The following is a 16,862-nucleotide window of genomic DNA, read 5'->3' as shown; positions in this document are numbered from 1 at the left end:
CAAATATTACTTGTTAAATGGCTAGCGAAGGGAAGGGAAGATACTTTTTTAGTAGTAGTTAAGGTGTGCAAACGGATGATAGTAGGGAAGATCCTTTGCACCAGCTACAAGAATTTGCAAGTAGATAATACTGGCTACTACCCCTCTGATCTGATATAAAAAGCGGATAACGATGTTGGAAATAATGTTCAAGAAAATGTAGTCATTTTTAAATAATTACACTGAAATTGAAAATGATATCATGTTTGACAACAATGACATGGTAGACTGGAATGAATAAGCCAGAGAAATAGGGCCTGGCGTCGACATTTCAAATGAATGGACAGTCGGGTAGTGTAGTTTTAGCCACAGCAGTGCATCAGCTTGTAGTTTGCCAAATGAGAATAGTAATTAAGGTAATAATGTGGAGAACTAGATTAAAAGTCAGATGCATACAGTGATGAACTTTCTAAAATCAAGAATTCAGAAAGTAGAAGGGCATAACAAACTCATCAAAAGCTAGATGAAGGGCAAAATGAGTTCAATCAAAATATCAAGGCATTGGACAAAAATATCACAGAACTTGAAGCTAAAATTGACAACGTTATCAAGGGGATCCTTGAAGAAACGAAAAAAAAACAATTATTTAATAATTTAAGTGAGTACAAGTATGAAATAAATAATAGGATCAATGAACAATCCAATATTCATAATGAAATGAACGGCTCTGATAAGCAAGTAGAAACCCATTCAGTTAGTAACAATTATTTAGAACCAGAGACTGATAAAGTATTTAATGTACAAAATAATGTTAGCGAAATTTCGGACAGAAAACGATCAAAGTAAACACAATAGAAATGTATCGAAACAAAAACTGAAATATGTAAACTCAGTATTATTGAAGAGACTTCAGATACTAAATCAATATCTGAAAAAACATGTTAATGTAGTAGTAATATTTCCTAAGTAGAATACATTTGCAAATACAGTGTAATTGTGATTCATATCGATTTGGGAGGACTCACAGTAAATGTTAATATCTTTGCAAAAGTAGTTAAGGAAATTGTGGGCACTAAAGTCACTCAGCTTACTGGGAAGATTAAATCCAAAGCAAAATCGCAATGTGACTGGGGGGAACGAAAATACAGTAATTATCGTTAGTCAAAGGGAAGCAGCAGTTTGCATCTGCGTAGACGGAGTTCGTGCTGTGTCAACAGAAAGGAACGTGCAGTCACTGACATTCATGCATCCCTTACACGTAAACATTCCAATTATGTGGGCGCAATGGAAAACATTCGATTAGATTAAAAGTAAATTTGAAGTCAGTGAGGTGAGAACAGTGGTTAACAAAAGCAGACACAGATTTAGAGGTGAAAGTAGTAGTTGGCAAAAGGCAATGCAGCGTTGTAGCGTCACGACAGGTAAAGTATGAATACCGACCTCAGAGAGTACTGCATCTGTTGCACTGTTAGCTGACTGAAGACCATCCGGCGCTCTCGATATTGGCAATATTATTTAATTTTCCTTTCGTATTGCCTATCATCCTCTTCGTTCATTGAGAACTAAATATCATCTTTATCATTCTTCCCTGTCATAGAAGAAAAGGAGAGCTTTAACACATGGGAGAAGTTTAAAGAGTAGTAAGGCAAATGGAAGAATTTAGATGTGCGAGTTGTGCTTCTGTGAGTGTGCGTGTGTTTCCTACTGTAGAAGAAGGTCTTTTGACCGAAAGCTCACATGTTTAGCAGTTTCTTTGTTGTGCATGTCTCCTCTATGTGGTGAGTAGTAATGCATACTTTTCACAATATTTTCATTATTTCAGCCTCGATTTTCCATTGTTTGCTTTTAAATAACGCAACTACGTAGGTGAAATGGAAAACGAACTTCTGCATAACAAAGAAAAATGACCTTGTAAAACAGAAGACAAATCAGGAATTCAGAAACTGAGTCCCAAATTTTTTGATGATACGTTGACACTCTCGTTCACTCCATAAAATATATCGAAACTTCAAGCCTAAGAAATAATTTCTTACGTAACACAACTGTAATTGACATAGATACTTAACATTTTCACAAACAAAAAAAATGGCTCTGAGCACTATGGGACTCAACATCTTAGGTCATAAGTCCCCTAGAACTTAGAACTACTTAAACCTAACTAACCTAAGGACATCACACACACCCATGCCCGAAGCAGGATTCGAACCTGCGACCGTAGCAGCCTCGCGGTTCCGGACTGCAGCGCCAGAACCGCACGGCCACCGCGGCCGGCACAAACAGAACAGGCTCGGATTAGAGAAGGGTGGGGAAGGAACTCGGCCGCGTTCTTTCGAAAGAACCATCCCTGCATTTGCCTTAAGCGATTTAGAGAAATCATAGAAAACCTAAATAAGAATGGCCAGTCACGGATTTCAACCATCGTTCTTCCAAATGCGAGTCTAGTGTTCTAACCGCTGTATTACCTTGCTAGGTGTCTGTACTGAGACATACTTTCTTTTTTGTTTACTGCATGTATTTCACTCCCTTCCTCTACAATTTTAACCCTCTACAGCTGCCCCTACTACCAGAGAAGTTACTGTCTGATGTCTTAACAGATGTTCTATCATCCTATCCCATCCCTCCTTCTTATCAGTTTTTCCCATACTTTCGTTTCCTTACCGATTCTGCAGGGAACCTCTTCGTTTTTCACCTTACCACTCCACCTAATTTTGAACATTCTTCTGTAGCACCACATCTCAAACGCTTCAATTCTTTTCTATTCTGGTTTTCCAACAGTTCACGTTTCACTGCACATACAGTGCTGCGCTCCAAACGTACATTCTCAGAAATTTCTTCCTCAAATTAAGGCCTATGTTTAACACTAATAAACTTTAATTGACCAGGAATGCCCTTTTTGCCAGCGCTAGTCTGGTTTTTATGTCCTTTTTGCTCCGTCTGTGATGGTTACTTTGCTGCCTAGGTAGCAGAAAGACTGTTCATTCCATTCATCAGCTCCTGTAATTCTTTTCTACTTGCAGGGATGATAGCAATTTCATCAATGAATATTTTCACTGATATCCATTCACCTCGAATTTTAATCTTACTCTTGAATCTTTCTTTTATTTCCGTCATTGCTTCTTCGATTTACAGACTGAAAAGCAGGGGCGAAAGACTACATTCTTGTCTTATGCTGTTTTTAATCTGAGCATTCCGTTCTTGGTCTTCCACTCTTATCGTTCCTCCTAAAAGCAGTAATGATAAATTCATAAAGACATAATCAAATTATCTGAAATCAGTAACTATATGTAAACCAAAAAGTGGCTACATTTAGGTACTATTAAAAACAAATCGTAGTACAGAGAGACATATTTACGAGGTGTTCACAGCTTAGATGAACATGTCCATATTTCATACCTAATCCTATTTTTAAATCTATCTTTATAAGAAGGAGGTGTGCTATATAAAATTGTAGAAAAAATCAATTTAAAGGCCAAATGTCACGTCTCACAATAACATACGTCTTGTAACTCATGTGTTACGCAGCTGGAAAGCAAAAAAGAAAAAAAAAAGTTCGCATAGATAGGAACACATCTTCGGTTTCCATAAGGCTTCTGTGTGGTTTCCACAGAAATACAAGAATCCAAAACCCGCCTTCGCCTCTGTTGGAACATCTGAAGGCAGCACAGCCTAGCACAATTTTTAAAAGTTTATATGGGACAACTGACATCACGCATACATCATACAGTACTGACTTCATCTCAAAATAAATTCTTATTTCAAATCGTATTTAAGCTCGCACTCATAAATTCTATGCAAAAAGCTGTCCTACTTAAGTTCAAACAATACGAGTACGGAGAGCACAACAAATTTTTGAGTAACTCAGATACCATCTGATCGTTTCCAGAAGTCTTCAAAACAATAATCGAACGTTGGAAAGCACTTCCAACGTACGGCTCCTGAAGGATATTTGCCCATTCACTCATTACTCGTGCCATCTAAGGTGACGACTCCCTTAAGAGTTCGGGCAAAGTGTGCGCTTTCGCACAGAAGATCAATGGCCGGGTATACTTCAACTATATGAGGACAGTAACTGTTCTGAAAGAACAGATACCAATGATTACCAAGCAGCTTCTCTAGAAAGAAATGATAATCAACCGAAACCCCCAGCTGCCTACCTCAATGGGGAGAGCTGAAAATGTGTGCCCCGACCCTTTCACAACAGCTACTATCTTCATATAGTTAAAGGCTACCCGGCCATTGACCCTCTTCTGAGCGAATGCGCACAGGTTGCCCAAACTCTTACGGGAACCGTGACCTTAGTTGGCGCGAGTAATGAGTGAATGGGCAAATATCCTTTAGGAACAACAATACGAATGTAGGTTGTGGACAGTTGGGAATGTGGGTCTCACGGGACGCGTGCCAGGGATAAGACCTGCAGGCGCACTACCCTCTGTGCCCTCGGTGGCTCAGATGAATAGAGCGTCTGCCCTGTAAGAAGGAGATCCCATGTTCGAGTCCCGGTTGAGGCACACATTTTCAGCTGTCCCCATTGAGGTATATCAGCAACAAATGTGGCAGCTGAGGGTTTCGATTAATTATCAAATCACAAGGTGACTGGCTACAAAACATACAAAATGAAACCTTGTTGACTTCAATTCACCAGTAAGGTACTTAAAAGTGACAGACACTTCAAAGGTATTACAGCTTTTAGATTTAAAATAATAACATTTACTTGCATGTTTAAGTGGGCGGACGTTGACGTTGACGATATACAGCTGTACGAAGTCAATTCGAAATAAATTCGCTGAATGTGAATGTGCAAATAACTTGCTCTCAGTTGTGTTACATATAGGTGTACTACATATTGGTGACAAATGAAAAGTCCTAGCGGACCAGGACTCGAACCCATACTTCCCACTTATCGTAAATGAGTTCACTAACCGTGCACGCCACCCGGGCCGACCGAAAGTTCTGTTACGTAAGATTGTCTACATCACTGTACCATAGTCTGCTACATTCATCACGAAAGACTTGCAGCTTTACTCTGTAATCCCCCACCAGAGAGAAGTGTGACATACGAACATATACAAATTTGGGTCGGTCTGGGAGGCGTGTACAAATAGCTAATCTTTAAGGTCACTGTAACGATTAGCAGCAAATCCATGATCGCGTCCCGGAGTAGCACTTACTTCTAGGTGTGAACAATAGGTAACATATCTACACCTAATACAGCTGAGGTCAAGTTATCTCAATTCAGCGAATTTGTTTCGGATTAAAATAACACCACAGAAAACTAGTCAAAATTGTACCACGTAGCACAAACGAGAACGATAGGGATACAAGTTTTTATAACAAAAGATCTGAAGATGTCTGGTAATTTATTCTTTTTCCTTTCTTGACAAAAGAGTTGCCGTTTTTTAATTACTAGTGAGATATTCTCCGAGTATTAAAAACAAAATAATAGCTCATATTAATATACTTACTGGCTCTTGTCTCATTGCAGTCCCAACACTGGAAGAATTCGTTTGTTGGTTTGGAGCCGTTCCCTATGAGAAAAGATATATGAAGACATAGTACAGAGAACAAACTGAGAACACACGATAAAAAGTAGGTAATAAGTTCTGCATCTGTGGAATTTTGCATGTGTAAAAGTCTATCCTGTATTTGAAGTAGATTTTTTTTGTTTTGTTTCATTTAATTGAAGCTAAAAGAAATTTATAATTCTTGGATTGAAGTTGACAATTAAGCCAGTTGTGATTTTTCTGCACATGCTTACGTTCAACCGGTAGGGACTTTGAGCTTATGTTTACCACAGTTATTTTCTGATTTTATTCCTAGAACCTTCGTTTTATCCATATGCTGCCTTTAGAGACAGGACGCGAAATTGACGATATTACGAACATTGAAATCAAAGCTAAAGGATTGTTTTGTTAATCAAATTATATATTTATTACGTTGTTTCGTCCAGTAAATTATTTTCAGTCCATTGTTTGTACATAAGATATAGGGCAAGTCAGACGTAATTTAATCTACATGACTACACAAAAACAAATTGTAATTTAACATTGTTACTACAAATCTCCAAAAGCTCTCGACCGATTTGTTTCCTATTTTTGCACGATACTCTAATAAACTTTCGGACAGACAGAGGCTAATTTTTTTAAAATATATGAAGAAGAACCACGGACCCTGCCGTTGGTGGGGAGGCTTGCGTGCCTCAGCGATACAGATGGCCGTACCGTAGGTGCAACCACAATGGAGGGGTATCTATTGAGAGGTCAGACAAACGTGTGGTTCCTGAAGAGGGGCAGCAGCCTTTTCAGTAGTTGCAGGGGCAACAGTCTGGATGATTGACTGACCTGGCCTTGTAACACTAACCAAAACGGCCTTGCTGTGCTGGTACTGCGAACGGCTGAAAGCAAGGGGAAACTACAGCCGTAATTTTTCCGGAGTGCACGCAGCTTTACTGTATGGTTAAATGATGATGGCGTCCTCTTGGGTAAAATATTCCGGAGGTAAAATAGTTCCCCATTCAGATCTCCGGGCGGGGACTACTCAGGAGGACGTCGTTATCAGGAGAAAGAAAACTGTCATTCAACGGATCGGAGCGTGGAATGTCAGACCCCTCAATCGAGCAGGTAGGTTAGAAAATTTAAAAAGGGAAATGGATAGATTAAAGTTAGATATAGTAGGAATTAGTGAAGTTCGGTGGCAGGAGGAACAAGACTTTTGGTCAGGCGAATACAGGGTTATAAATACAAAATCAAATAGGGGTAATGCAGGAGTAGGTTTAATAATGAATAAAAAAACAGGAGTGCGGGTAAGCTACTACAAACAGCACAGCAAACGCATTGTTGTGGCCAAGATAGACACGAAGCCCACGCCTACGACAGTAGTACAAGTCTATATGCCAACTAGCTCTGCAGATGATGAAGAAATTGATGAAATGTATGATGAAGTAAAAGAAATTGTTCAGATAGTGAAGGGAGACGAAAATTTAATAGTCATGGGTGACTGGAATTCATCAGTAGGAAAAGGGAGAGAAGGAAACGTAGTAGGTGAATATGGACTGGGGTAAGAAACGAAAGAGGAGGCCGCCTGGTAGAATTTTGCACAGAGCACAACTTAATCATAGCTATCACTTGGTTCAAGAATCATAAAAGAAGGTTGTATACATGGAAGAAGCCTGGAGATACTGACAGGTTTCAGACAGATTATATAATGGTAAGACAGAGATTTAGGAACCAGGTTATGAATTGTAAGACATTTCCAGGGGCAGATGTGGACTCTGACCACAATCTATTGGTTATGAAATAGATTAAAACTGAAGAAACTGCAAAAAGGTGGGAATTTAATGAGATGGGACCTGGACAAGCTGAAAGAACCAGAGTTGTACAGAGTTTCAGGGAGAGCATAAGGGAACAATTGACAGGAATGTGAGAAAGAAATACAGTAGAAGAAGAATGGGTAGCTTTGAGAGATGAAGTAGTGAAGGTAGCAGAGGATCGAATAGGTAAAAAGACGAGGGATAGTAGAAATCCTTGGGTAACAGAAGGAATATTGAATTTAATTGATGAGAGGAGAAAATATAAAAATGCAGTAAATGAAGCAGGCACAAAGGAATACAAACGTCTCAAAAATGAGATCGACAGGAAGTGCAAAATGTCTAAGCAGGTTTGGCTAGAGGACAAATGTAAGGATGTAGAGAATTATCTCACTATGGGTAAGATAGATACTTCCTACAGGAAAATTAAAGAGACCTTTGGATAAAAGAGAACCACTTGTATGAATATCAAGAGCTCAGATGGAAACCCAGTTCTAAGCAAAGAAGGGAAAGCAGAAAGGTGGAAGGTGTATACAGAGGGTCTATACAAGGGCGATGTACTTGAGGACAATATTATGGAAATGGAAGAGAATGTAGATGAAGATGAATTGGGAGATACGAAACTGCATGAAGAGTTTGACGGAGCACTGAAAGACCTGAGTCGAAACTAGGCCCCAGGAGTAGACAACATTCCATTAGAACTACTGACGGCGTTGGGAGAGCCAGTCCTGACAAAACTCTCCTATCTGGTGAGCACGATGTATGAGACATGCGAAATACCCTCAGACTTCAAGAAGAATATAATAATTCCAATCCCAAAGAAAGCAGGGGTTGACAGATGTGAAAATTACCGAACTATCAGTTTGAGAAGTCACGGATGCAAAATACTAACACGAATTATTTACGGACGAATGGAAAACCTGGTAGAAGCCGACCTCTGGGAGGATCAGTTTGGATTCCGTAGAAATGTTGGAACACAAGAGGCAATACTGACCCTACGACTTATCTTAGAAGCTAGATTAAGGAAAGGCAAACCAAAGTTTCTACCATTTGTAGACTTAGGGAAAGCTTTTGACAATGTAGAGTGGAATACTCCCTTTCAAATTCTGAAGGAGGCAGGGGTAAAATACAGGGAGCGAAAGGCTATTTATAATTTATACAGAAACCAGATGGCAGTTGTAAGAGTCGAGGGGCATGAAAGGGAAGCAGTGGTTGGGAAGGGAGTGAGACAGGGTTGTAGCCTATCCCCGATGTTATTCAATCTGTATATTGAGCAAGCAGTGAAGGAAACAAAAGAAAAATTCGGAGTAGGAATTAAAATCCATGGAGAAGAAATAAAAACTTTTTGGTTCGCCGATGACATTGTAATTCTGTCAGAGACAGCAAAGGACTTGATACAGCAGTTGGACGGAGTGGTCAGTGTCTTGAAAGGAGGATATAAGATGAACATCAACAAATGCAAAACGGGGATAATGGAATGTAGTCGAATTAAGTCGGGTGATGCTGAAGGAATTAGATTAGGAAATGAGACACATAAAGTAGTAAAGGAGTTTTGCTATTTGGGGAGCAAAATAACTGATGATGGTCGAAGTAGAGAGGATATGAAATCTAGACTGGCAATGGCAAGGAAACCGTTTCTGAAGAAGAGAAATGTGTTAACATCGATTATAGATTTAAGTGTCAGGAAGTCGTTTCTGAAAGTATTTGTATGGAGTGTAGCCATGTACGGAAGAGAAACATGGACGATAAATAGCTTGGACAAGAAGAGAATAGAAGCTTTCAAAATGTGGTTCTACAGAAGAATGCTGAAGATTAGATGGGTAGATCATATAACTAATGATGAGGTATTGAATAGGATTGGGGAGAAGAGAAGTTTGTGGCCCAACTTGACTAGAAGAAGGGATCGGTTGGTAGGACATGTTCTGAGGCATCAATGGATCACCAATTTAGTATTGGAAGGCAGCGTGGAGGGTAAAAATCGTAGAGGGAGACCAAGAGATGAACACACTAAACAGATTCAGTTGGATGTAGGTTGCAGTAGGTACTGGGAGATGAAGAAGCTTGCACAGGATAGAGTAGCATGGAAAGCTGCATCAAACCAGTCTCAGGACTGAAGAGCACAACAACAACAACAACATGTGGCGAATCAATATGCATGTAATATGTAACACGGAAACGATTTTAACAAAAATTTCGAAAAGTTGTTGTGCATTTCATTTAAAAATTTTGCATGATGCGCTAATAAATATTCAGACTGGTAGTGGTTATAATCCGCCATTTGGAGATCAACTGCAGCCATTCATGTACTTCATGTTCCAAAACAACGACGAATTTTTATGGATGTCAGTGCGTCATGTCAACCGGCCACAGTGGTTCACGATTGGTTTGAATATTTGGCCACTCAGATCTCCTGACATGAATCCAATAAAACGTTTATGGGACATAATTGAGATGTCAGTTCGTGCACAGAATCCTGCACCAGCAACACATTCGCAATTATGGATGGCTATAGAGAAAAAAAGGCTCATTATTTCTGCACGGGACTACAAACTGCATGTTGAGTCAATGATACATCGAGTTGCTGTACTACACCACCCAGAAGGGTATCAGATACAATATAAAGAGATATCCCTTAACTTTTTCGCTTCAGTGTGTAGGTCCTATAAGTAAATAATTTCTAGTTGTTAAGCTGGCCGTTTTGGCCGAGAGGTTCTAGGCGCTTCAGACCGGAACCACGCTGCTGACCACTATGGTCGCAGGTTCGAATCCTGCAACGTGCATGGATGTCAGTGATGTCCTTAGGTTAGTTAGGTTTAGGTAGTTCTACGTCTAGGGGACCTCCGATGTCAGTTCCCATAGTGATTAGAGACATTTGAATAATTTTCTAGTGGTTAAGACTATCAAAACCTGAATAAGATAAACAGCCAAAATTCAGATATCTCTAACGTTTTCATGTTTCTCAATTACTTCTAAGTTATGATATTAAGGATTCATGTCAGTTTTGTTGTTAGAAACTCCAAAATGATGTAACAATATAGCTGTGAATTCATAAAAAAGAGTTGAAAACTTTCTCTAAATAACATACCAATGAAGGACAATAAGGCAAAAAAGTCACAAGCTGGCTGACCACGAAACATACAAAATGCAATCTTGTTGACCCCAAGTCTGAAGAAAGGTACTTACAAATGAAAATAGCTTCAAAGGTATTACAGCTTTTAGATTTCAAATAATAGATATTTACTTGCATGTCCGGATGGATGGATATGGATGACGATTTACATCAGGACGAAATTAATTCGACATAAAGTCGCTGAATGTAAAATAACTTGATCTCAGCTGAGTTAGGTATTGATGTACTACCCCAGATCACGACAGAAACAGATTGCCCGATCGCTTGGTCTAGCAGGCAACCTTGTCAGGGAACGGCCACCAGGTGGCAACAGTGTCACCCCCTTACTTCTGGAATCAACCACTAGATGGCACTCCGTTCTGTGAAATATGTGGCAACAGCGGCCGAACGCGTGCAGCTTTCCACTATTTGCCGTCTGTGAAGTACAGCTGTTTCTGACATACCGGTGGTAGAGGATCGAGTCGTCATACAGAGGACCTACGAGTATATCAACTGTGGAAGGAGTAGACGAACAAATATTGAACTAAAAGTGTTCAGATTTCTGGTCAAAGATAAAGAAAGGTTACGCGAGTGGATTTTAAATTCAGGTAAATCAATAAATTAGTTACGAGTAAGAATTAGTAAAGAGCCATAAGCATTCGATCCTATTTAAATTTTGTCGATGTTATATTCGATATAACGTGGCAGCCCTTCCTGTACAAGAATCATATCATATAATTTTTAAATGAAATCTTTGCTGCGATTTGGACTTTTTAAAACTGTTTATTCATTTCACTATCGTAATTTTGGGTGTAGAGGCATTTTTGTGTGCAATGTGAAAACTGAAACCAATATAACGTATGGATAACAAAATGCAAAGCATAATGTGGTAACATTTGGTAAACAATTTAAGAAGCATTACCTTACAAGACCTTTCCCTTGGTACTTGAAAATGGCTCTACAGCTGAAATCGCAACAGTGAAATAAATGAGTAATAGTCGTCATCTAACTGCTGGATCATCGGTCCCTCTAAATCCTGGTATATACTAGAGCGAACGAAGTGAACGAGTGTAAAACCTCGTTTACACTGCTGCAAACGAGTATTCATAGATAATTCGCCAATGTTCACTGCCATTCGTTTATACTTGTGAACAAGCGTTTATACTGGAATGAAGGGAGGAGAATAGAAGAGAACGAGCATAACATGCAAACTATACACGCTGCCTATTTTAATTTTTTTTTATCTGTGCGCTAATAATCCTCACACAGCTTTCACTTGAAAACAACACTACATATAGTAACAGGTCGGAGCGAGTGCGGATATCCCCAGTAATAAGTGTTGCACATAAAAGCGTACGTCTGTTGCGAATATTTGCGGGTTATCTTTAAACTGTACAAAGTAAATTTTTAACATAATTATGGTTTGCCGTCTGTGGCTCTTCAAAGTTGACACCGCCAAAATATGCTCGAAAAACACGCTTTCACTTGTGTATTACCCGCATTTGCAGCCCCCTTTCAACAACAATCCAAATTTCATCGTTTTGTGCCACTCTTATATCATTTACGATAAGTTACATGCAAAATAAAAGAATTTAAATTTGAAATGACCGTCACTGAAAGCCGGCAGATGTGGCCGTGCGGTTCTAGGCGCTTCAGTTTGGAACCGCGTGACCGCTAAGGTCGCAGGTTCGAATCCTGCCTCGGGCATGGATGTGTGTGATGTCCTTAGGTTAGTTAGGTTTAAGTAATTCTAAGTTCTATGGGACTGTTGACCTCAGAAGTTAAGTCCCACAGTGCTCAGAGCCATTTGAACCATTTGTCACTGAAATATATCCTGCCTTAATTCGCATCATAATCGAGTGCGCATTTTGAAAACTTTCTAGTGTTAACCTGCACGTGGAGATCTTTTTTACCACCATAATCCGTATCAGAAGATCTGTATAGCAAAGAGGAAATAAACGGCATGGAAGGCGAGTGTAAAACCCTTGCGACTGCAATACAGTCTGCATTTAAACAGTAACTCGCGAGGAATGTTTGTGTGTTAGTTTTCATTTATTTCATTTCGCATATGATTGTGAGAAATAAACTTGGTTTGTAGAATTACAGGAGCTAATCTGCATTCTTAGATTGAAAACTCGGGAAAAACCACAGCCGTTCATGAGCTACAGTCAGCTGTGTGACGAATGCTTTTCGCGCGCAGCGCTCTAGCTGAACGCAAATCAGCGTCAATCACGTCACCAAAGATACGGCGTTGCCAATTCCGCGACATGGACAGGTCAGTTAGCATTGTAGCGTCGCCTGCGACATCTGTTGACCGGCGGGAAAACTATTTTCACAGTTGCCTGTTCCGCTGTAAGGACGGTCAATCTGTTTCTTACGTGATCTGGGGTACTACCTATTGGTGAGATATGAAAATTCGTACCAGTGGGGGACTCGAACCAGAAATTTCCGCTCTCGCCTTAACCATTAAGCTATCCATGCACGCTTCCCATACCGATAGAGTTTTGTGAGAGTGCACATGCGTGTCTACATGTCCATATCACAGTCTCCTAGTTTCATCACTAAATACTTGCAGCTTTACCCTGTATTCCCGCACCAATGAGAAGTGTGACAAAAACACACATGTGGAACTTTGAGATGGTCTGTGACGCGTGCACATATAGCCTATTGTTTAGGTGACCGCTCGCGATAACCGGGTAAATCGTGTTTGCTTCCCACTCTGGCACATATTTTCATGTTTCACCTTTAGGAAGCAAGTCTACCCCTAACGCGGCCAAGGCCATTATATTCGCAATCAGCGAGTTTATTTCGAATTATAATAATAACACAAATAAAAAGTCAAAATTGTACCTCGTTATCACAAAAGGAAGGAAGGCTTCCTTAGTCTGAAGTCGGCTGAAAGGAGTCGACACAAGTTTTGATAACAAAAGATCTGAAAATGGCTGGTAGTTTATTCTTTCTCCTTTCTTGACAAAGAAATTGCTGTTTTTTTATTATTATTGAAATATTTCCCAAATATTAACAAACAAAATAATTTCTCGTGTTCATATACTTACTGGCTCCAGTCTGCTTGTACTCCTATCCCTGGCTGAACTTGTGCGTTCTTTTGGAGCCTTCTCCTATAAGAAAAAATATTAAAGAACAAATTAGAAACAAAGTATACACAACAAAAAAGCAGGCAGAAAGGTCCAGATGTGTGGACTGATGAATTGTAGCCTGCATTTGAAGCAGAGATTTTTTTTATTTTATTGGACTGAAGCTTTAAGAGGTTTATAATTCTTGGATGTAAGCTGACAACAAAGCCAGTTTTAATTGCTCTTTAAATGGACTGATTTATTCGGTTGAGAATTATTTTTTGTCTTTACTATAGAAATTCTCTGTTTGTACTCCTAGAACCTACATTTTCTTTACAAGCTGCATTTAGATACAGGACTGGAAAATGACAATATTTCAGAAATTCAAGTCAAACTGAAAGTACTGTTGTGTTAGCCACTCAGTCTATCAACTGTTTATTTATTTCTTTGTTTCGTCCAGTAAATTATTTTCAGGGCAGTGTTTGTACATATGATATAGGACAAGTCAGGCGTAACTTACTCTATACGACTACAACTCAGACGAAACCTAATCTATGTGACTACATAAAAACAAGTTGAAGTTTAAAAAGTTCTCGACCGGTTTAATTCCTGTTTTTACACGATATTCTAAAAATGTTTCGTACAGGCGGAGGCTAATATGAAAAGGGAAAGCGCTGCTAGGAAAAGTCTCGAAAATTTATTGAGTAATTGATTACAAATTTTTGTAATATACTTTAGTAACATTCTGACGTCTGTTGTATAAAGGCTGCGTTCTTTTTTAAACAACAATGTAAAGAAACCAACTGCGAGAAAGGAAATGCAGTGCCATGAAGATGTACAGTTTCATTTTCTTTTTTGCATTCAGTATTAAGATAGATATCAGTGCATTTAAACCATTAGACAAATTGTTTCTTACACATATATTGTTTCTCCTCATACATAATTTTAAGTAAAAATTGTAGACACAAGAGTGTGTTGTTTTGTTTTCTTAACTGCAGACAGTTTTAAGAGGAAAGAGGAATATTTATGGCTTATCAACTTATGATCAGAATGTCGCTGTACTATAGAATCTGAATCGTACAAAACTTTGCAATCGTACTTGTTCACAGACTGAAACTATGAGAAATACACTCATTGAAGCTACTATCCTCACAAATACAGCCCCTCGAGATACATCTCCTGTAGTCCTTACATTCATGATCCCAATCGATTTACCCTTCCATTTTCGTGCCTGCTTTTCGCAGACGAGGGTTTCGTTTGCGGTAACAATAAACAAGGCTGAGGGTCAGGGAGAGAGAATGGACAGAGAGTGGTGGGGGACAAAGTGGACAGAAAGAGAGGAGAAGGAGGAGGTGGAAAGTGAGAGGGGTGAAGAGGAGGAGATGGAGAGAGATTGGGGAAGATGGAAATGGACAATGAGAGGGGGGACAAGGATGAAATGGACAAAGAGAGTGGTTCAAAATGGTTCAAATGGCTCTGAGCACTATGGGACTCAACATCTTAGGTCATAAGTCCCCTAGAACTTAGAACTACTTAAACCTAACTAACCTAAGGACATCACACACACCCATGCCCGAGGCAGGATTCGAACCTGCGACTGTAGCAGCCCCGCGGTTCCGTACTGCAGTGCCAGAACCGCACGGCCACCGCGGCCAGCAAAAGAGAGTGGGGAAGATGGAGAGATATGGAGAGTTTGAGGAGGAGATGGACAGAGAGAGAAGGAGATACGATGTATATACAATTCACATACACACTCAGCAACTTGAAAGCATTGTCAGGTTCGCTAGTTAATTACTGTAATCATTAAGTGGTACTACTTGATCAAGACAATCATAGCAGATAACAACATAAATACTCTGGGAGTGAATGAGACCTCTCACCAAAAAACAGAAGTGTTGAGTTGACCGGCAGACACACACACACACACACACACACACAGACACACACACACACACACACACATACACACACAGAAAACTAGCTTGCTTTCAGAATAAATTATTTTCATGAGCTAGAGTGTATGGTCATGTCCACACCCACTCCCCAGCTCCCCTCCACACACACAAACATATCCCTGTACCCCAGACACACAGTATGAGGACTGCAGTTCTGCAGTTGGGCTGGGGTGGGGTTTCCACTGTGTGAGGTTAGATGGATGGAGGCAGGAGGGGGGTTTGGGGAGAATAACTAACACCTGAGAGGGACGCAGCTAGTTTGCTGGCTAGGAATGTGGGATGGGGGGGTGTCAGGCATATAGGCCAGGAATGTAATGTATGGGTGCTAGAGTTGGTGGAAAGCAGTGCAGCATGGGTTGATGTGCTAATGTGAATTAATGTGTGTGTGTGTGTGTGTGTGCTCCACTTGAGGAAGAACTTACGTCGAAAGCTATTAAATTTCATCTTCTTTTGTGTGTTGACAACTGAATATTCCCACTTTTAATGAGTGGTGTCCTTTATTCGTACAGTATTTACATTCTGCACAACACCGTGGTTCCTGGTGTGTCCGCTGTGCCGTGCGTGTGATCATTGCTTGTACAGCCCTCTCGCAGTGTCCGGAGCAAGTATGGTGGGTCTGACACACCGGTGTCAATGTGTTCTTTTTTCCATTTCCAGGAGTGTATATTAATTTCTGACAATAATTATTTATTTATAAATTTAATAGCCTAATGATTAGTAACAAGGTTGAAAATTTTGAATATATCAAAAATGTTTTGATTCCTCTTACTTTATAATATCGATTTCATTATCGACAGTAAAATTAATGAAATTAGAAATGGAGACATATTTTGGTTACAATCAACCCTGAAAAATACAAACTATTGTATCTAACATAGAGTTCATTTCACATAACGTACTTTTAAAAATTATACTACTAATTTTCATGGTGTGATTTTGATGTCTGATAATATATCGAAATAACGGAAGAAAACTTTATTTACAGAAAAACTGTATTTGTCAGTTAAGAAACTTTACCAGCTTTTGTAGATAAGAACGGACTTAACCGCTATGTCAGTTTGATCACAATATCCTGAACCAGCAACACATTCGCTACTATGGATGGCTACAGCGGCAGTGTGGCTCAATATTTCTGCAGGATGAGTCAGTGATACATCGAGTTGCTGCACTATGTAACACAGGAGGAGAAGCGGGATGATATTAAGAGATACCCCATAACTTTATTCACCTCTGTGTTTAGATCCCATAAATAAATAAATTCTAGTGGCTAAGACTATCAAAAATCTGAATAAGATAAACAGCCAAAATTCAGATAGCTCTTAAGTTTTCATGTTTCTCAGTTATTTCTGAGTTGCGAAATTAAGTATTCATGTCAGTTTTGCTGTAAGAAACTGCAAACTGATGTAATAACATAGCTGTGAATTAATAAAAAAAAGAGTTGA

At 39.5% G+C, this 16,862-nt stretch overlaps 1 protein-coding gene across 3 annotated transcripts in view; it reads right to left on the bottom strand.

The window, feature by feature from the left end:
* The window catches only part of LOC124551189, a 120,583-nt gene that overhangs the window by 86,262 nt on the left and 17,459 nt on the right, over positions 1-16,862 (bottom strand). For all 3 annotated transcript variants that reach the window (XM_047126179.1, XM_047126180.1, XM_047126178.1), the window contains 2 exons: positions 13,448-13,510; positions 5,442-5,504 (listed from right to left, as the gene is read on the bottom strand). In XM_047126179.1, coding sequence (XP_046982135.1) covers positions 5,442-5,504; positions 13,448-13,510 — 126 coding nt within the window. The remainder of the gene's footprint in view (positions 1-5,441; positions 5,505-13,447; positions 13,511-16,862) is intronic.

Source organism: Schistocerca americana, chromosome 9 (assembly GCF_021461395.2).
Source record: "Schistocerca americana isolate TAMUIC-IGC-003095 chromosome 9, iqSchAmer2.1, whole genome shotgun sequence".
Lineage (NCBI taxonomy): Eukaryota > Metazoa > Arthropoda > Insecta > Orthoptera > Acrididae > Schistocerca > Schistocerca americana.
Note: the sequence above shows the minus strand (reverse complement) of the source record. Positions and strands in the feature narration are given on the sequence as shown.